This window comes from Trichomycterus rosablanca, chromosome 16 (genome assembly GCF_030014385.1).
Source record: "Trichomycterus rosablanca isolate fTriRos1 chromosome 16, fTriRos1.hap1, whole genome shotgun sequence".
NCBI classification, from domain to species: domain Eukaryota; kingdom Metazoa; phylum Chordata; class Actinopteri; order Siluriformes; family Trichomycteridae; genus Trichomycterus; species Trichomycterus rosablanca.
The window spans coordinates 20,381,464-20,404,072 of record NC_086003.1 but is presented as its reverse complement, the minus strand read 5'-3'; the positions used below and the strand labels follow the sequence as shown (position 1 = coordinate 20,404,072).

Here is a 22,609-nt window from a genome sequence, read left to right as displayed (position 1 = left end):
TATGAAAGATATCGGGTATCAGCTACATGGCACAGATAGAAAAAGAAAATCCATTAAGTAAAAGTACCCATTACCTCACTTCTGAATGAAGTCGGAAGCTGTGGTTGTAGCTAAAGGTTTTTCTTGTTTTTTGAAAACAAGGCCAGGGAGGGAGAAATTGAGAAATAAAAAGGGAGAACAATTTTCAAAAGATTCTGTCTAAGAAAATTAAGTCCATGACTTAATTTATTAATCACTGAAGCCCTGATTTACTAAAGTATTGTGTTTTTAAAAATCCAAGCAAAGTTGCTAACATTCACAAAATCATGCAAGCTGATTTAGTACCAGGGTTTACAGAGGATCGCATCTCTACAAACTTCTCAAAGTTGCGTTTGTTTAAACAATAGAAAATATATGGCAGTGATGATGTAAAATATTAATTTAGTTTTTAATCTATTGTTAATGTGTAAAACTTCTTTTTAAAAATGGCAATTATTTTGTGTACATTTTTAGGGCTGGAGCCCTGTGAAGGACTGGCGACTAGTCCGGAATGTTTCCCGGATGTGTTTTGCCCAATTAAACAGACCCACCGCTTTATCCTGGTCCAGGTTGCGGTGGGTCTGTTTAATTGGGCAAAACACATCCGGGAAACATAATAAACTAGTACGGGACTAGTAATAAAACAGACATCAAAATGAATAAATAAATGAATGAATACTAGGGCTAAAGGGCAGGTACTAATCTGCTGTGCATTTTACACCATGGCTACAAGAAGGTGACTATAAAAATGACTAAAACATTAAGAACAGACATGTCTATATAGTTTTCTTTTTTAGAATTATCTGAGGCCAAAATGGTTGTATTACAGTATAATTCATATTTACCAATGTGATTTTGTTACAAAGGGCTACACTATACTTTTAACACTGCATTTGTTCGTACTTTTTCACGTTGTTGCACTCCAAACATTCTCGGTCATATTTACCTTTGGGTACGTTTCATTTTCCTTAAACTGGAATGCATTGGTGATCTACTATACGAACAAAGACATGTGCCTAGTGTAACAGAATACGTTTTAAAATTTTACACATCCATTCATTCATTTTTTCTACCCAGCTTCAATAGTGGTAGCATAAAATAAGCTAAACAGCTAAATGTATTTTAAAAGCTGCAGTGTGCAACATTTCAGATTTCCTGAATTTTGCTACATCTTTGGTAGTTCATGTGTTACTGCAGATAAGTTGGGTTTAATCCTTCAAAAACTTTACAATCACATGCTGTTGCTATGACATTCAAGTTTTAGATTTCAACTAGTGATACAGCAAGCATTTTACTCATGTGACATTCATTTTGAAAAGAAAGATGCACATACAGAAGCTATAAGACTATAATTATGTTTAGTCAATGTGGGAGGCATGGTGGCTCGATGGGTAAAAGTGTCGCCTCACAGCAGGAAGGTCCTGGGTTCGATCCCCAGTCGGGGCGGTCCGGGTCTCTTTTGTGTGGAGTGTGCATGTTCTCCGTGTCTGCATGGGTTTCCTTCTCGGTTTAACATCCCGACAGTCCAGCCCAGACCAGCACCTGGAGAAAATGTGGAAAAGATGAGTCGAAACAGAGAAAGGGTGTGATGTGGGGTGGAGAGGTTCACCGTCACTCCTCTAGGCCCCCAGCGATGGTCTCAACACAGGAACTGTCAGTGTCTGAAGCCAGGGTCTGCTCGGTGGACATGGACGAGATGTCGTTAATGGAGGAGGACTGAGAAGCTGTGGCACTGCTATTTACCACCCCATCTACTACAAAACACACACACATACACACAGAATATGAGTGCATATTCTTAAAATCAATAAGCTGTTAGATAGTCTAATCTACAGTGCTAAAAAACATGAGTTCAGTCACTGCCAAGGGGCTACATGTCTTTGAAAGCACTATTGATGCTGAGGGGTACATTCACATTTTCAAGCAATGTGTGCTTCCATCTAGACAACGGCTCTTTTAGGGATGTTCCTGCTTGCTTTAGCCAAGACCTATGAATGTGTGACAACAGCATGTCATCGCACATACTAGACTGGCCTGCCTGCAGTCCAGACCTGTCTCCCACTAAAAATGTATCAGACTTTATGTCAAAGCCGGTGATGGGTGGTGACTTACCTAAGCACTCCTCCTTCAGGACACCGTTCTTATTTCTCTCCTCCCAGTCCATCACCTCTTTATAGATTAGCTCTACAGAAATGTATACAAAGACAAGTGATGATCTTATTGGAGGAAGGGACATTGTGTCAGATTTCTTTTTATGTCAATAACTTGTACCTTTCCACTGTTCGATGCTGTGTTCCCTTTCCTCCAACTGCTTGTCTGAGATCTGAGGTGGGGGCTATAAAAATGAAACAGAAACAACATGTATTAACCCTATTAAATCTAGGGTCTCTTAAGAAGCTCTGAGGCTATTAAGGATAATAAATAGCAGGTGTTTCTAGTCAGAGTCAAACCTTGGATCTTAGTAGTAGTGGGCTAACATTTTCTACAGATGCAGCATTTTAGTAAATACCTGCCCAAATTTTTATATAATGGCTTTAAAGTTATTTTAACCCCTTGGTGCACTCCCCCTAAAACATAATACTTTCCTAGAATATACTAGAATAGTATTATCATCCAGTGCCTTTGTAAATAACTACATATATATTGCTATATATCTATATATATACAGTATATACACACATATATTTAAGACTTTAAAACAACTATGTGGTGTTAAAGGAAGAGGGTTGTTTACCCACCGCGTCAGCCTCAGCCGGGTCATACCACACATGAATGTAAGGATGACTCAGGGCCTCCTGCACAGAAATGCGACACTCTGGATCAATTACCAGCATCTTTGACAGCAGGTCCCGAGCTTGACTTGCTGCAGAAGGAATGAGGGAAGAACAGACAGAAATTATTTCTTCATCCTGTATCTGGCTGTCGTGGTAATAAAATGTCATCAATAACAGATTCTGAGTCCAGTTGTATTATTAAAAGAATGCTATAAGGTCAAAAGTATGTAGACACCTGACCATAAGCTTTTAAATACTATCCATTTCCAAAACAACAGGTATTATTATGTTATAGACACCAAACCACAAAAGTGTTTTTTTTTCTTCTTTTCTTTAATATAAAAAAGCAGCTGCACAAACTAAAAACTGATGATTTGGTTTACCAACATTAGGTGTTAACACCCCTTCAGTTTTTTTTAAATTTAAAAACTGCCAGCACTGTGTTGCAGCATGTAAGTGCTGCATTACACCAGTTTGGTAAGGTCTGGCTTTGTTTGTGTGGGTTTCCTTCAGGCACAAAACATGCAGGTAGATTGGCAGTTCTAAATTTGCCATGGGGTATGAATTGGTCCAGGATGTGTTCCAAACCCCTGTAAACCCGATTATAATGAAAGATTATGGACCCAACACAACCCTGAATAGGATAAAGCAGTGATAAAACATACAATTAATGAATGAACGAATTAATAATAAAGCTTTCTTAAGTATTATTTGGTGTATTTCTAGTTGCATATAATATGAACTGGTTAATGGGCAATCCAAAGAAACCAAAGTTCAGTTCACACTAGGGTTGGGCGGTATGACGGTATTACGGTATACCGCGGTATTTACAAAGCGCCAAATTTCTGCTTAAAATCCACCTTAAAAACGGACACTTTAAGACCTGCGCGCATCCACAATAAGGGAGGGGCGGGAGTTGTAGGCGGTTGGAGCTCACTGATTGGTTGTGGGGATGCTCACTTTTTGAGGCGATAACACAAAAGCTAGGGAGCACTCTGCATAGGGTGTGTTCAAACACCTAGTGAGCTGCCTTGCTGTCTTACTGCCTACATAGGCAGCTGCCTCAGTAGAGAGGATTCTAATAAGTCAATGACTTATTATAAGGCAGGTTATTCGAACGCGCTACTTAGACAGCGATTCCATCGGGTTTTGCTTGCTAAGCTAACAGTTAGTATCTTGCCATTCAAAATATGGGATGGGGTGGCACAACGCGCTAGCATGTCAATATAACATCTCTTTGTACCGAATACAGTTACATTCACTGACAAGCCCGAACTTGCAAAAAAACACACTTGTGCAAGTTTATACAATATAATATTATCTCTGTGTGTGTGTGTGTGTGTGTGTGTGTGTGTGTGTTGCGCTCACTCTTCGCGATTCTCAGATTTGAATTCCGACAATAAACAGCTTTTATTATGACTGATTAATTCCCCGTACTGATGTGAAGCAGAATTGGTGTATTACAGCCAATAAGAATGGCACAAAAATGAAAAGAACATATAATACATTTATATAACGGTTCCCAGAGATGCGACTCGGTTCATTTGAAAGAGCCGTTCAATAGAATCGGATCACTCGCGAACGACCCATTACTAACAGAGAGATTTCCGCACCCCCCCTGCGGTAATACCGTATACCGCGGTGTTTTATGAAGACGGTATGACGGTATGAAAATCGGCAATATCACCCAACCCTAGTTCACACTATGTTGCAGTCAGCTTTAGCACAATCACTGAGACAGTTCTTTCTCTTAAGCTGGTAAGCAATACACTGAAACAATGTGAAATAAAAAATATTAGGACTGCTCATGAGGTTTTGTAACAGACACAGAGGAGCAAAGAATAAAAAGACAGACAGACAATAAATTAAAAGATGCCAGTCTCACTTTTCAGCTTGTCGTGCTCTGTTTCTGATGGAAAAGCCCAGTCTGGGAAGAGCTCACTAAAGCTGACTCCGGGAAACTGTGGCTTGTTCATCACGTAGTTCCTCACTGTCTCCATCAGACGGTTCATGAAGTCCAGAGAGGGTGTACCCAGCACCTCGATCACTTTATTCCACTGGTCAATATCTGGTACAAGCCAAGTTAAGAAAAATGGGGAAAAAACTAAACAGCTTTTAATGTGAGGCTGCTTTTCACCTGGCAGAGATGGGTTCACACAGAGAGCAGTACAGCGTATGGACAGTCACACACTACTGCCAACTGACCTTAATTTTATATTGACCTTAAATGGCAAATGCTAATCAGCTTAATCAGACAAATCAAATGCTTATCAGCTCTCTGTGCACCTGACTCAATGAGATGGAAATCAGATTTTCTTTTAAATATGAACAAAGCCTAACTGCCTGAATAACTTGCCTACAAGGAGCTGTACTCACAGAGATGTTTAATTAATAGAGGACACGTGCCGAGTTCTGCTCGAGATGTGCACTTACAGCCATCTGCTAAATGTTTTCCAATGAAGAATCAACAGCAGCTACAGACAAACATGTCATGCTGTCTGTTTACCCTGCAGCAGTTTAAATGACTGTGACACATTAAGATTGTAAAAATAAACAAGAAAAATTATGAAATTGTTTATCTGCAAATAAATTGTATATAGGTTTTTTCTTTCCTTTAAAAACTGTGTTTAAAGATTTTAATGGTTTGGATGGAAACACGGCTAGTGAAATCATTGAATTAGGGAGGTTCATGCTAAATTAATCTACGCATCCAAAATTGTAATTACAGTGACAATGTAACTAATTGTACAAACCCATTATCATGTAAATGGAAATATTTTATCTGATTTTACATGACTGACAAGCAATATATTAAACATTTAATATCTATTATCTTGGATATGGCTGTGTAATTACTCAGATTCAATCATAGTAAGGATTTTGGATTGTTTCTGTAAATAAATTAAACCAGCTAAAGGTAATACTGATAAGATTAAAGTTGGCCCATTGTGTTAAATTCTAAAAATCTGTAGTGCTGTCAGATTATTTATATACACCATTTAAAAGCATTTATAAGCTTATTTACATGCTTTAAATATACAAGAAGTTCTGCTTTTTGATTCAGTTGTGCACCTCTACTATATAAAACTTTTTTTTTATTAATTAATAATAATGAAATATGTTTGCTGTCATCCTAAGCATGACATGTTTTTTTACCCAGTATACGTACAGTATTTGACTGGCGAGTTTAAATATTCACAATTATTGCATTTAGCCTGTGAGACATAAAATATTTAACTATGCTACAAAAATGCAAAATACAGAGTCTCCTGTCTCCCAGGGGAGTCCAGGCCTCACAAACACATTCTGCTGCCATATGTTTGTTCACTGTTGCGTTACACTTTCTCAAGCAGCTGCTCTAAGGAATTTTGCAAACAGCACTCAAATTAAAGTTTGTAGGAAGGGAAGTGCCTCCAGATAGTACCGCACTGCAACAATTGCAGCAGGTTGTTTTAAAAACACATAAAAGTGAACAGCCTTGTGCAACAATGTAGGAGATCGAGGGACTCAAAGTAATCTGAAAGGATACGATCAGTGCCTTGGAATATAACACTGCCTTTAACCATCTCACCCATGATGCAGCCCACCGACCAAATATCCACTGTAAAAACACATAAGTCTACAGTCACAAACAATCATAAAACACAAAAACTAGGTAATGCATCCAAACGAACCACTAGGCCACTCAGGGAGAATGGGTCCCTGTAAATTCTAGTTACTATACTGTAAAGGTGCTTTGAGACAATTTAAGGGTGTAAAAAGTGCTATACAAATAAATTTGACTGGACTTAAATAACCATGTTTACACTAGCAGGTGACAGAATGCTCGTGTTGCTCATGATTTGTCTCAGCTGGGCATGTAGGGAGCCACAGCTGTTGTCTCTTGGGGCCAAGTACTGACCTAGCCAAAATGTATAGTCCAAAAATGTTTTAATAAAACCCAGGAAGAGATACGACATCAGTTCCACATTTTCATGTCTTTTATGCAATGTACAACCCTGCTTAAGTGTAAAATTCAGCATGAGACAGGAATCGTCAGGTAGGGATGTAACGATACACTCTACCCACGATACAATACGATTCACGATACTGGGTTCACGATACGATTTTTTCCAGATTTTTTTAAACAAAATTAAATTAGACAAATTATGAGTTTCCTTTTATCATTTCTCTTAAAAAAAATAAAATAGAATACTGTATGTGTGCTTATCTTTTATCTAAATAAAAAACAAAACAAAATCAAAACAATGCTGCACATTTCCCCTCACATTTCCCATTTTGTGTAAAAAATAGGGCTGTCGAAGTTAACGCGATAATAACGCATTAACGCGATTTCAATTTAACGCGATTAAAAATAATAGTGCCGTTAACGCAAATTCTAGTTAATGTTGAGACTTGACTGGTAGAACTACAACGCTCGGTTACATTATGTTAACATTATGTTAAAACAAACGTTTTAATGTCGGACTTGCCACCGTTTTTCATTTGCGGTTTGTTAGCATAATGTAACCGAGCGTTGTAGTGATGCACTAATAAAGAAATAAATACACGCTATATTCACAAGTTGTCGGGAGCAGAACACTTTTATTAACTTATTCTGTTAAGGTACCAAATACCGGAAAGCTGAGTCAAGCACGTTAGTCCATGAACTATGGAAGCCCCAAAGGGTCAAAACACACTCACTTCGTGTAGAAACGTCCATCAAACCATTGTCACAATACAACCACAGAAAAGTCTGTTACAATAACTACGCCTTATCCCACCTAAAGCACCGCTGATCTACAATGTTTGCTGATGGAGAAATTCTAAACTACAATCTGACATTTACTGCCTAGTATGTGAGTGAATAAAACTCCCTTACAGTTTTCTCTTGTCCCAGCCGTTTTTAACATCAGTACATTTAGCATACAATGTGTTCACCATTTTAATTGTAACATTTCACATAAAAATCCTTGTTTTCTATAACATTTACACAGATTTTTTTTAATGCGATTAATCGCGATTAACTATATGAAATTCTGAGATTAATCGCGATTAAAAATTTTAATCGTTTGACAGCCCTAGTAAAAAACAAATGAAATTTTAAAACAAATCCCACATTGTATAAATAAATAAATAAATAATACAAACAAAGAAAGTAACCCTAAATAAATAAACTAAGGTTTTGCCTGTGCTCCTTCCAAGCTTGGTAAAGTGCTGGCATTACAGTATGGCTAAAGTGCGGGCGCGATGGAATGCAGTATTTAGACTCCAGTGTGTTTTCAGCTACTGAAAATACCAGTGCACCTCATGTAAACGCACTTGTCAGCGTGGTTTGCCCTTTTATGAATGTTTTTCGCTTACACGGGGTGACCGGAGCTTCTCACTGTGGTGCCGGTTTATATGTTTATTATGTTCGTTGTGCTATTTGTGTAGTTCAGTATCTTGTTGTTTTTGTTTTGTCCATTATCTTCTTTCATTTTCGGTCTTGAGGAAGCCAAAATGCTGCCATACTTCTGATTTGAAAGAGGAAGGAGCATCCTCAAGTTCTACATCTTCACCTGCGGTCGCCTTTTTTCTAGAACTGTGTAGTGACCGGGTTGCCAAGTCGGGCATAAATCACCATCGCAACCTTTGAATTTTCACCCATTTTGGATAAAGCTCGATGTGGCAACCAGGCGAGGTGGTAGCGCAAGTGCCATTTGCTGTTTAAAGTAAATATCGATTCATTTTACTTGAATTACCGATTTAAATCGTGGCAAAAATGCATCGATTTTTAACTGTGTATTGGTGCATCGTTACATCCCTATTGTCAGGAGATTATGTTGTACACCTACACCATATTGGTTTACTGAATTTGAGCAGAGACGCATTTTGCAAAATGTTTTTTTTTTTTAATCACTATGTTTGTCACATTCTCTTGTCACTGGGATCGAGGATTAGTGACTCTAATGCTTTAATGCTCGCTGGGGTAAATGCAGGCTGGGTGATATTAACCAATTTACAACTAGTAATAATGCGTATCTGTATTTGCACAACACAGTATACAGTACATGCTCAATTTGTATGTATATTTTAAATTTCAACACAAATAAAAGCAGTCTTATCCTTATCTGATCCGCATCCTAGACTTGGCACAGCGTTATGCTGAATGCCCCTCCTGACGCAACCCTCCAATTTTTATCCGGGCTTGAGATCGGCACTGAGAGTGCACTGACATTGGCTTGGCTGTTCCTGCCACCACCCCTTTCCCCATCTATTATATTATGCAGCTCTACAATATAACAATTTTTATATTAACAGGCACTTGGCTGGCACTGGGGTAATTTTGCTAACCCAATACAGCTGAAATCCAGGGTTCGAATCCCCAGCAGAGCTTTTAGCCAATCTGGTGTCTATATACAAACATGACTTGCTACGTCTGAGGAAGGAGGAGGAGGAGGGCAGGAGGAGGTAGGGGTGGCTGAGGGCCTGCTGTTTGGGGTGTGTTACTGCATTACGCCCACTGTTTCCAAAAAAACAGGACCTACAAGAATTAAACATGACTAACATTCCAAGCATGGCTTTTGTTGTCTTAACCAAATATTCACAAAATGCAAAAAATGTCAATAAAGAAACAATCCCTCTCCAGGTGTGTTATTCACCAAATATGGCAATATACTCATAAGGCCAAATGACTACCGATTAAGTGGGTCAGGAACAGGAGCGAAGAGCCGTTTGGTGACATCAGACATAACGTCACTACAAGTGTCAGTGTAGGGAAAGCACACGGCTGAGTTTTTTAACAGCTACTGGAATGCCCTTAAGTGAAAAAAGAATATTTTATCTTTACAATCTTGAAAAGCATGTAAGGAGTGCCAGTCCGCAGAGTGAGTGCATTTTTATAAACTGCATAAAACCAACATGATCTTTATTTACTGGTTACAATAACCACTGAGAGTCATTTTCGTTCTTTGATATACCCTGAATAACTGTTGGTGGCCAAAAAAAGAGACTTACATATCAGTTAGAATAACGGGAGTAGGGAAATCTGCTTAAACTGGGGGGTCAGAAGAAAATTATACCAGCATTGTGAGCTTCTCTATAATCAAAACAGAAATGCCAGTAAAATCAGTGGTAGCTGTGTCTTCCGGAGAATAAATTATCACTTTCAGATTCAGATGCCCATGATCAAAAATAAATCTGCAATGTGTGCAATATCTGGCTCAACAAAGCCTAACAAAAATCTTAGTAGTACATAATCACAGTTACCATTCTCCTTGTACTTCATGCCCAATATGACCTCTGGTGCTCTGTAGTATCTGGTCACCACATATGGAGTCATCATAAAGTTGGTGCAGGCAGTTCTGGCCAGTCCAAAGTCGAGGATCTTTAAAGTGCAGTCGGATTTTACCACTATGTTACTGGGCTTTAGATCCTGATGGGAAGAAAAGAAAAGATTAGTCTTCACAGTGATTTGTGTTAATAGGTTTTAGAGATTTTTACAGCAAATTCTGATCATTCATAAAGTGTTACCTTCAAATCCCTGCTCCCAAATCACATGTGTCTACCAAGAAAAGCTGAATCATTCAAACCAGTGCTGGCATACTACAGGTCCTTCTCAAAAAATTAGCATATTGTGATAAAGTTCATTATTTTCCATAATGTAATGATAAAAATTAAACTTTCATATATTTTAGATTCATTGCGCACCAACTGAAATATTTCAGGTCTTTTATTGTTTTAATACTGATGATTTTGGCATACAGCTCATGAAAACCCAAAATTCCTATCTCAAAAAATTAGCATATCATGAAAAGGTTCTCTAAACGAGCTGTTAACCTAATCATCTGAATCAACGAATTAACTCTAAACACCTGCAAAAGATTCCTGAGGCTTTTAAAAACTCCCAGCCTGGTTCATTACTCAAAACTGCAATCATGGGTAAGACTGCCGACCTGACTGCTGTCCAGAAGGCCATCATTGACACCCTCAAGCAAGAGGGTAAGACACAGAAAGAAATTTCTGAACGAATAGGCTGTTCCCAGAGTGCTGTATCAAGGCACCTCAGTGGGAAGTCTGTGGGAAGGAAAAAGTGTGGCAGAAAACGCTGCACAACGAGAAGAGGTGACCGGACCCTGAGGAAGATTGTGGAGAAGGGCCGATTCCAGACCTTGGGGGACCTGCGGAAGCAGTGGACTGAGTCTGGAGTAGAAACATCCAGAGCCACTGTGCACAGGCGTGTGCAGGAAATGGGCTACAGGTGCCGCATTCCCCAGGTCAAGCCACTTTTGAACCAGAAACGGCGGCAGAAGCGCCTGACCTGGGCTACAGAGAAGCAGCACTGGACTGTTGCTCAGTGGTCCAAAGTACTGTTTTCGGATGAAAGCTAATTTTGCATGTCATTCGGAAATCAAGGTGCCAGAGTCTGGAGGAAGACTGGGGAGAAGGAAATGCCAAAATGCCTGAAGTCCAGTGTCAAGTACCCACAGTCAGTGATGGTCTGGGGTGCCATGTCAGCTGCTGGTGTTGGTTTACTGTGTTTTATCAAGGGCAGGGTCAATGCAGCTAGCTATCAGGAGATTTTGGAGCACTTCATGCTTCCATCTGCTGAAAAGCTTTATGGAGATGAAGATTTCATTTTTCAGCACGACCTGGCACCTTCTCACAGTGCCAAAACCACTGGTGAATGGTTTACTGACCATGGTATTACTGTGCTCAATTGGCCTGCCAACTCTCCTGACCTGAACCCCATAGAGAATCTGTGGGATATTGTGAAGAGAAAGTTGAGAGACACAAGACCCAACACTCTGGATGAGTTTAAGGCCGCTATCGAAGCATCCTGGGCCTCCATAACACCTCAGCAGTGCCACAGGCTGATTGCCTCCATGCCACGCCGCATTGAAGCAGTCATTTCTGCAAAAGGATTCCCGACCAAGTATTGAGTGCATAACTGAACATAATTATTTGAAGGTTGACTTTTTTTGTATTAAAAACACTTTTCTTTTATTGGTCGGATGAAATATGCTAATTTTTTGAGATAGGAATTTTGGGTTTTCATGAGCTGTATGCCAAAATCATCAGTATTAAAACAATAAAAGACCTGAAATATTTCAGTTGGTGTGCAATGAATCTAAAATATATGAAAGTTTAATTTTTATCATTACATTATGGAAAATAATGAACTTTATCACAATATGCTAATTGTTTGAGAAGGACCTGTATATGGTCCAAAAGTGTGTGGATATGTGACCATAAGCTTGTTGGACAACCCATTAATGCCCAAAACCATGGGCATTAATATGCCATTTGCCCACTTTGCAGCTATGACAGACCTGGCTCATTCATATCCAATTCATCCATTCAAAAATACGACATTGATCAGGCCACTAGAATTTCTCCACACCAAGCTTATCAAAGCATGTCCTTATGGACCTTGTGTCAAGCATCACAGTCTTGATGCTCTAACAGACAAAGCCCTTTCCAAACTGCTGCCATAAAGTTAGAAGCATATAATGGGGGTCAAAACCTGAATTTAATTAGGATTGGTCTACACATACTTTTGGCCATATAGTGTACATTTGAAATCAGATCTTTTTTTTCTCCACACTGCTTTTAATCTTAAATCATGGGGCTTGGGCACCAACACCAAGATGGCTATGATTGGCTATGTCTGGTGTGTGTGTGTGTGTGTGTGTGTGTGTGTGTGTGTGTGTGTGTGTGTGTTTACTTAAAAACATCCTTTAAGTAAAGATTGTACTAACCCCACTGGTTGTTATTATTAATAACAATAATATGCATGCATTAGAAAATGGATTTATTAGTATTTACTTTGTACCATTGATGTTATAACCAGTACAACCAGGATACTGGATAAGTATATTAGTAAGGATTCAGTAGTAGCCATACTACGCTTTGCTTCACTGTACATTTCAAAAATGATTAAGATTACTAACCGCATTCTCATTTTATTACCCACTGGATACGCCACTAGGCAGTTGTCCAACTGGCACCAAAAAGACCACAACAACATGGCACTCTTACCCTGTGGATGATACCAGCAGAATGCAGATGTCTAATGCCACACAGAATCTGATACAGCAAATAGGACATCCTCTCATGGTCCAGGTCCATGTGTATTACTTGACACAAGCTAGCATCCATTAGCTCCATCACTAGGTACCTGAAAAAACAAACAGGCACAGCATAATTCATCTGTACCCTTGAAGTAAGCATTATAGCTTTGGCAAGGCTATGAATAATAATTGCTCTGCCTGCGCTGCTAACAAATCAACTCCCATAAAACTGTGCTTACAAATCCTGAAACTCCTCCAAGGACTTCTGAGGGGTGAAGACATTCAGTAAACGGATAATCTGTGGGGGAAAAGAAGCACATCCGAGTCAGCTGAAAAAAGTTAGCAAGTAGGAGATGTGGAGGAGTTTGGAGGATTAGGATACATACATTTTTGTGATTGACACATTTTAGCAGCACCAGTTCTCTGTAGGCCCGCTTGGCATGGGTCTGGTTCTGGAAAGGTCGGCTGAGCTTTTTAACAGCTACTGGGATGCCCAAGACTGTGTCCAAAGCAGAACTGCAGACATTGGGTGAAAAGAGAATATTTTTATTACTGACATTATTCTTTTCATCACCATCATCTTTACAAACTTGAAGCACTGCCAGTTGGCTTCAACAAGTTGGCATGCTAATGGCAGCTACAATAGGCATAATTAACCTGACTACACAGAGAAAAGAAGCTAACATCCTGGTTCTTCTGTGCTTTTCATACATTAGTTTCCATAGTGATGCTTGTGCTTTGACCTTTAGTCCTGCTTCAGGAAAACTTGTGTTAAGTTCTTTTTTCAAAAGAAAAAGGCTATTATTAATACACTACATTTATTGGTACAACATTAACCAACCACACTGTCCTTTTAAAGACAAACATTGCTTGAAATACCTTATGGAAATCTGGGGGAAATTCCTCTTTTAGGTATGAGAGATTTGCAAAACTTTGGGGGGTAGCCAATAACAGGGTTTTTCAAACCTTTTTTTAAGCGACCCATGATTTGTCCATGATTTTTTCACAAACCAGGCAACACAAACATGTAATGCATCTTACTCTTTCTGCTCTGCACAATCTGGTCCCACTGTGGTGTACAAGATGTAACATAAAGTATCCACAAGGGGGCTTTCGTGTACAAGTTTATTTAATTATTATAATTTTTCTCTGCGAACCCATTTTTTTGGGGTCACGAGCTATAACGAAGTACGTGTTGTGATGTCTTCAATCCAGCTTTTTTACAATCTTCCTTGTCATAACACTGCCTTCAATAATTGTCATGTGTCTCATCAAGTGCCTAAAGTAACATAACATGTCGGACTTAACAAGGTTCAGCATTTCTTCCTCTGTTCTGGCCATCTTGTAAACTCGCTCAGTGGTCATCATCTTCCTTTATGACATTTTTTACAGTTTTCTAATGCACTTGTTCTCACAAGCTTGAATGCGTCTTTCTTCAGTGATCAAACTTCACATCTATACTATGAAGTATTCCTTTTTACCAAAGGAATACCAGTAAGTGAATGTCACGTCCAAGTGTAGACAAATAAAGAAGACATGAGAAGGACATGCTAAACAACAATAAACTTGATCCAAGAATAATTCTACAACAAAATGAAAAACAAGTAAAATGTGTATGTGTTATAATGGCCAAATCAAAGTTCAAATACTAGTCTAACTGAGATGATGTGAACTGATTGTGATCAGGTTTGTTTCTGCAAAAAACAAAAGCTACAAGTTACTCTACCAGTTTGATTGACTTGAAATGATTGTTTATACATAAAAACAATAATTGTGTGTTACTAATTTAGGCAGAATACACATGTTAGTTATTAAGGCTTGGATAAAGATCAGACCAAATTCTATGAATGTGATGCAGTAATCCAGGTCACTGTGAAGTGATCCTGAATTGTGTGTTTAATGAGCAGAGGAAGCCAAATTATGATCACAATAAAAACAATCAGCTGTAGCTTTAATGCTTGATGCATTTATTACTGTGCAAGACACTGTACAAAACACTCCTCTCCTAAAGAACGTTTTGAGTCATTTTGCGTCAATAGAGATGATCAACCAGACAGTAACCAGGCTACACTAGAGGAAATGTGTCAGGAAGATGGCACACGGCACCCACTCACCAGACGATGCCCTGAGCCCCTGAGCCGATAGCACGGAGCTGCTGGTACCGTTGGAGCACTGTAAAGGTGGAGTCTCCCACCTGTACACTGTAGAAATGTCCCTCACTTTCAGTCATGGCTCCTCCAGCTGAACGCCTCTGGACAAATCAGACCTAAAATGAATAGAAAAAACGACACAGGGAGGGAGAAAAAAAAGAATGAGATAAGATGATGCCAATTCATTACTTGATGTGCTCTCTCAGTCCCTGCCAGCTTTACTGCCTCAATGCTGTGTGGGAGAAACACTAATTATGACTCATACAGGGAGAATCAGACAGAAAATATCATTAAATTATTCATACTAACGCCAGAAAACTGTCCATCAAAAATCCAAATCCTCTCAAAACAAAAGCTGAGGGGAAGACAGTGCCACAATTATGATTTAAACAGGCGCTTATGTCTCTGTTATTTATGTCATGAGTATTACTCACAGACACCTTTCTTATGCACTTCACGTGTGGCAAATTGGCCAGCTTTTAAACGTGCAATAATCCACACCAGCCTTGTGTAAAGCTGCTTTCACGTGGACGTCCTTGGCATCCATCAAAAATAAAATCATGTCATCGATTTTAATGAGAATGATGTGCTAATCGAGGGGCCATATGCAGTGATGCATGGTCAAACAGCTGTCCATATGAAACTTCACTAGGAACGAACTTTCAAACATAAAAAAATTTATAAAGTCATGACGTAATCATGCATCAGCTAATCAAAGACAAAGATTTGCCCATTCATATGAGCAAATTGCTGCAATAAACTTTAGATTAAGACTAAATAAAGAGAATGGGTTAAAGTGCAAACATATATTTTTATTTTTTGATACAATTATGTGTTTCACATTAATGTATGGCATTCCTGAGATGTTTAAGTTTGTGCGACTTCCTTAATGAGTTGGTCATACACTTTGGGGAAGACTTTACACTGATGCAAATCTTAGAAATTACTTTGTAGCCCTTTTAGATCTATATTTGTTTATATATTTAAACTTTCTTTTTGTGTTCCTACAGAATTTCTTTAGCTCAGGGCAAAATTGCTTATGTAGAGCACATTTAAGATAGATATTGACTAGAGATGCATGAGTACCGATACTGGTATCGGGTATTTGCCCGATACCGCGCTCATTAACTTGTACTCGTACTCGCAAACGAGGCTCCGATACTAAACATCCGATACCGTGTGCCTAGTGCACGTTGCTGCGTTATGCCTGGTTCACACTACAGGATTTTTGCCCTGATTTTCGCTCGGCGCTCGGATCGAGTTTTCTAGCACGTCAGATATCTGATCTCAGATGTGCGACTGGGAATGAGTGACATGTCGAACAGCCAATGAGAATGCAGGATACGGTGTGAGGGGAAATGCAGGAGAGGAGTGTAAACAGGTGGGACAGGGGCTTAATATACAGTAGTTTATATCAGAATACACCGGCACACACACGTTTTACAGTATTTCTGACCTGATCGTTCTCTACAAAACATAACAACAAAACACCAACATTGCAAAAATATTTATTAACCTCCAACTCACTACAGAACAATCCATGCTATTCGTGTTGCCAAATCCACTCAGATTCATTTATTTTTCCTCCTTGATTTCATCACATCAGCGCACAAACACTTTGATCACTCGCTACTTGTTGACGTGCATTTTTGGACGTGGTATCATTAAACTTCTCGTCACTTCTCACATGTGTTTTTGTAAAAAAAAAAAAAAACGGTATTCTAAATAGGTATTGGTATCGGTATCGGCAAGTACAAAAATGCATGTACTTGTACTCGGTTGGGAAAATTTTTTATTGATGCATCCCTAATATTGACCATTAGAATATTCTGACCTGCTAAGACTTAAAGCTTTAATACTTAAAGCTTATGCATTAAGATTACCATTGTTATCTCTGTAACTGCCAGATCCCTGTGGAGATGGATCAACATAATTAGGTTAAAGAGCGCTCAATAATCCAATATCTTAAGGGAGCTGCTTTTGGCTTCAACCAAAGCCTCATTATCTTTTACTCTTTAGTGCTTACTGTTCATGATGATAGAGTTATTTGGTCATGATATGACTAATTCTGCTAGTTCTTTAGCATTATAATAGTACACTCTTAATACTGCTCAAATAATACTTGTATAATAAAGTCATTTATTCATTTACATTTTCAGCATACACTTTTATCCGAAGCGGCTTACAATACAGTGTCAGTATACTGTCTAAGCAATTGGGGGTTAAGGGCCTTGCTCAACAGTGGCAACCTGGCAGTGGTGGGTTTGAACCAGCAACCTTTGGATTACTAGTCCAGTACCTTAACCGCTAGGCCACAACTGGCCTTCAGCACTTAACTTTGGAGCATTGTATGTTTTGTACAATTGCAAGGCTGCAACCACATTGTATTTAAATTCTTTAATATTTTATGAGTCATTAAATGCTGTATGGCTTAATGATCAGACCTAATTTAATCTACTGTATGTGTAAAACTCCCTAGTTTTAGGCTTGCTGCAAGTGAGTGAATAATTCTTCATCTTGCATTTCTACTACACTTAACTGCTTCAGATTCATAAATTCAGAAACTGCTTTAAGCGTCATGAATTGTGTTTCCATGGCCCGAGCAGCCATCACACTTCACATCTTTAATGATAATAAGGTGTTTGGACAATAATCAGGGTCACAGCATGTCAAAACAAATTGAGGTAACCTTTAGGGAAGACCTGCATCTAAATTAAGCCATTAATCACATTGCTTTGACATTTTACTTGCTTGCATGCTTGATTGGAGACAGTGATACCTGTGTGCCAAGAGCTTTTAATTCATGGCAGACCTGTTCTGTTAGTATTGGATTACATCTAACTATATAAACAAATTTGTTAAGATTTTTAAGAGGTTTTAGGCTTTTCAATTGTAATGCTTGAGGCTGAAGTCCAAGTAATTTAGTCCATCTACCCTCATTATGAAGGGGATAGAGAAATTCCTAGCTGAAAGGGAGTAAATTTGATAATTTTTCCCCTAATTTTTTTTTCTTCCACCGCTGAGAGACACCAGATCGCATCCAAAGAGAGCACACCACCGCCCATGCCTTTTTCACGTGTGTACAGCCCTCCTCTTCTCACCCGTGCTTTCTGCACGGGCGTCTCTTCTGCCAATCAGGGTCCTTACACAGCGTATGAAGACCACCCACCCACACATAGTCTGGCCCCCACCCTGCAGATACGGTGGCCAATTAGTATCTGCTGCAGGCACTGCCAATTATGCCCACCAGATGGTGCCCAGCCGGCCGGTGGCAACACCGAGCTTGGAACCAGGGAGTTCAGAAACTCTTGCTGGTGAGCTAGCGGAATATCACGCTGCGCCACCTGGGCGCACAAATTCGATAATTTAATAAACCTATAAGGGAACTTTAATAATACATATTTTTTTAATACAGCTGAGATTGAGGAAGGTAGGGTTGGACAGTATAAGCAACACCTAGGCTGTGGTGTCTGTAGGATTTATAGTTCAGAGGAGGCATGTGCTCGTCTGTGGCCCGATGTTATGTATGGGGTAGAGGTCAAAAGTGAAATATAGAGCTGGATATTTCTAAATGCGACATTAAAATGAGGGGCAAGAGAGTCAGTCAATCAGCATTTTGCATGGTGAGTGACATGGCATTTTTAACTCACAGTTATTGGCTCAAATTTTGTAAAAAGAAAAATATGCACTTATGACTCAAGAAGCCAACATCCATAGATCACCTTTGCTTTACTGTGCAAACCAAAGTGAAATGAGTACCACTCATTCCAGATCTTATAATATCACCATAAGAACATTTTATAACCACTGGGACACTGGTAGCTTGGTGGGTAGAGCTTTAAGCTATTAATTGAAAGGTTGAGAGTTCGAATCCCAGCTCTGCCATGCAGCCACTGTTGGGCCCTTAACCTGTGCAATGGCTGACCCTGCGCTCTGACCCCAGCTTCCAAACAAGCCGTGATATGCAAATAAAGAACTTTGTTGTACTGTACACCTGTATATGTATAAAAGACAAATAAAGGCATTTTACACACAACTTATTGGCCACTTTTTAAATCTAGATGCCGGAAATAAACATGAACAAGATGCTTCTAAAATGACTGAAAAAAAAGAACTCTCCCTCTCTCCACTACACACTCATGGTTCAGCTGGACTAAACTAGTGTTAAATCACTGAGAGCAAGCAAACTGTGCAGCAGACAGCTCCCTTTCACCTTGACTTTATCTGGTGCCCATATTTTCTCCGTCAGTAAGAGAACGACAGACATTTTTATACTGCAGCCCGACCTGTTACAGCTGAGCAACGTCCTGATAAGGAAAGCAATTCCAACTCAGACAAGGTGACTGATGAGACAGACTGAACATAAAACGCTTTCATCACCAAGCACTGGTTATCACAAATGCAAAAACACAAAGGACATTACACCACGTTCCCATTAACAGGACAAATGGGAGAAACGATAATCTGTTAAGTGCCCTGTGATATCCTGATGGTCTGCTGACCTGGAAAGGCACCAGACCTTCATCCAAAAAGATAAAGCCCTGCCTTTCCCAGCCGTGTAATTCCTTTATTTGTCTTTTTTATGAGTAATAATTAAACCGGATATCATCTGCAATAAGGACTAACATAAAGCATAAGTATGATCTATGACTGCACAGGGGACATAACTCTTTAATCATGTTCTAATATTAAACTGGATGACATCATCTGGCAGCACAAATCACAGCATTGTTCAATGTAGGTGGGTAAGGATGAAAAATAAATTCTTTTAGCTTACCAGCTTAAAACACAACCAAGTAAACAATGAGGCAAGTCAGTAGGTAATCATAAACTGACAGTCATGTATTGTTGTATTTTTTAAAGACAATTAGAGGAATAATTACACGTTTAAAAATGACTGCATAAACAGTTAAGCAAACAACACAAATCATTTATTCACCTTTGTTACCTGCTTCATTCTTCTCAAAGTCTAACATTGGCATTGGCACAAGACAGTAATATACCCCTGACATGATGCTACCTGGGGTGCTAATCTACTCAGAGCAACAATCATTCACACGTTCACAGAGTCAAATCTGGTAAAAAAGATTTTCCAGATAGCGTTCGGTTTACAGACTGTCCAAGACTGACATTTACATTTTACATTTTCAGCATTTTAGCAGACGCTTTTTTTTTCAAAGCGATTTACAGTATTGTGACAGTATACAGTCTGAGCAATTGAGGGTTAAGGGTCTTGCTCAAGGGCCCAACAGTGGCAACCTGGCAGTGGTAGGGCTTGAACTGGCAACCTTTCAGTTACTAGTCCAGTACCTTAACCGCTAGGCTACAACTGCCCTGTATCAGCAATAAAATGTACAGCAATTAAATGTACAAATACAGTGTACTGTAAAACATTCGCATTTAACCATCTGCAGACTATTTCTATACCAATCCAATATAAACTATTTTAGTTTTATACCACCTTGATACTTGAAGTGGCTTTTAGAGTAAGTTATCGCTACACAAATTTAATTTTACGCAAGTTCAAATTACTAGGTTTTCCCCTGTCAAAACCAGTAGTTCATTATCCTTGTTAGTATGTTAATTCTGGTAATGTTTGTTTGTTTATTAGGATTTTAACATCAAGTTTTTGTTTGTTTATTAGGATTTTAACATCATGTTTTACACAATGGTTACATTTATGACAGGAACGGTAGTTACTCATTACACACAAGGTTCTTCAGTTCACAAGGTTATATCAAACACAGTCATGGGCAATTTAGTGTCTCCAATTCACCTCACTTGCATGTCTTTGGACTGTAGGAGGAAACCGGAGCACCCGGAGGAAACCCACGTGGACACGGGGAGAACATGCAAACTCCACACAGAAAGAACCTCACTTGACAATCCGCCCCACAATCCGCCCCACCTGGGGATCAAACCCAGGACTTTCTTGCTGTGAGGTTACAGTGCTACCCACTTAGCCACCATGCCGCCCATTAATTCTGGTAAAGAGCTGACTTGATTGTCATTGCTGTGCCTAAAGATGATCAATTCAGTAAAGCCGCTGCAAGAGAGCAGTGCCCCTTGAGTGTGAAGCCGCCAGCGGGTTCGTTTTTATGTATTAAAAGTTAATCCAATAAAACTTCCACTTAACATTTAAAACACAATAATGAAATCAACTACAATGTTAGATGTTTTATTCCAACCTGACCCTGGGAGAAAAAAAATACCACATGGAGAAATGTTTGTATGCATCCCGGGTACTTTGACATGGGTGAAGCGTGCATGATTTTACATAAATTAAGATGTTGTTTCTAAACCATGCTAAATTATGTTGGTTGATGTTTTTTTACACTCTCTCCCTCTTTCTGTCACATACCAAGTCTGCCAACAAATCAGTATTTACCTGATTTCATGATATGTCATTAAATCATATCACTATGTTGATTCTTCTCCTAATAAGAACACAGATATATGCCACTGGTCCCCACTTACCCATATTTCTTTGGAAATGGTTTTAACTTCAAACTATTGCAAGCTATTACTTGCAATTTGTAAAAACTCTAGTTTAAAGTACACAAAAGCAAAACGTACTACACCCTTTTAGATGTCTACACATATTGTAGATATTACAGCAGAGTGCGGCTGCCTCAAGGTGCATACTACCGTACTAAGTAGTGTGACAAAACAAGTACTAGCAGTTACCGTGGCATACTATACTTACATACTATTAAATACAGTAGTATGCGCTTTCGAAGGCAACCGGTTTCAATACTTCCTAGTCAACCCAGCTGCCCGAAGCTCATTTTTCACACAAGCGCTTTTTGTCATTACTATACATTATAGTACAACGTTAAACCTTTAAACTGCTAAATGTAAAGATTCATAGTCATAGTGGGTTTAGTATAGTTAGCAGATTAAAAAAGACATGACTGCGCATGTCACCGCCGTTACCTGACTACATGCTGATCATATCTGGCTAGCTTGTATGTGGAAAACATGGCTAACAGCCGGTTATGACTTAAACCCGAGACACAGTGAAGTTTGTTATGGTTTTATTCTACAAAAAAGCGCATTTTAAGTTTAGGCATACTAGTCTTGGTAGCTGGAGGCCAAAACTCTGCAGCTGTGCACTAGGCGGCCAAGGTTAACATAACCCAACACAACGCTTCCTAACTCAATACAAACTCATTCTAACTGCCGAGAAACAAAGCGAAACCAGTAACATGTCTATTATCAAGGTGAATAAGGAATAAATGTTGTATGAAATGTGCGCGCAGTAACGGAATGTGTAAGCCGGGCAGATGCATATGAATCCAATGTGAGCTTTACCTCCTCCTCTTGTTCCTCTCTTCTCCACTTCACTCCCATACACTCCAGCTAACCGCTAACACACAGCTTCTGGACTGCGGAAGTCTGTCTGCCTTCTTTTTTACATCAAAAACTGAATCTTAATAAGTTTTAAAACTCCCTTTCTCCTTCCTTAAGGGTTTTTATGGTAAAATCCGGAGTTTATCCCTTGTTTGGGCGGCATGGTTGCAGGGGCGGAGGTCTGTGCGACACTGACGGTTCTAGTAATGTATCGTTCGCGGACGAATCGACTCTTTCACTCGGTTCTATAGTTGAACGCTGAGAACCGACTTGCGCTAAG

General features: G+C 39.2%; 1 protein-coding gene across 2 annotated transcripts; it reads right to left on the bottom strand.

The window, feature by feature from the left end:
• Positions 1-605: 605 nt before the first annotated feature.
• Positions 606-22,520, bottom strand: mapk9 (mitogen-activated protein kinase 9). 2 transcript variants are annotated; one of them, XM_063011469.1, is made up of 12 exons: positions 22,291-22,520; positions 14,941-15,092; positions 13,213-13,342; positions 13,066-13,124; positions 12,795-12,933; positions 10,023-10,188; positions 6,322-6,393; positions 4,678-4,860; positions 2,757-2,881; positions 2,290-2,353; positions 2,131-2,202; positions 606-1,772 (listed from the first exon to the last, which is right to left on the bottom strand). In XM_063011469.1, exons 2-12 carry the CDS (start codon positions 15,054-15,056, stop codon positions 1,630-1,632), a joined length of 1,269 nt encoding a protein of 422 aa, XP_062867539.1. In that variant the 5' UTR covers positions 15,057-15,092; positions 22,291-22,520; the 3' UTR covers positions 606-1,629. The 2 variants fall into 2 exon arrangements, with proteins under 2 accessions (XP_062867539.1, XP_062867540.1); XM_063011470.1 differs by having other exon boundaries at positions 606-1,769.
• Between the last annotated feature and the right edge of the window lie 89 nt (positions 22,521-22,609).

Bases quoted from the DNA above. Each gene is read 5' to 3' on its own strand.
- mapk9 (XM_063011469.1), bottom strand. From the start codon at position 15,056: ATGACTGAAAGTGAGGGACATTTCTACAGTGTACAGGTGGGAGACTCC. The intron at 13,125-13,212 runs GTATGTATCCTA...TTTCCCCCACAG, and splicing joins AATGTGTCAATCACAAAAAT to ATTATCCGTTTACTGAATGT. The intron at 6,394-10,022 runs GTAACTGTGATT...GTGTTTTTACAG, and splicing joins CATGAAGTACAAGGAGAATG to TGGATATTTGGTCGGTGGGC.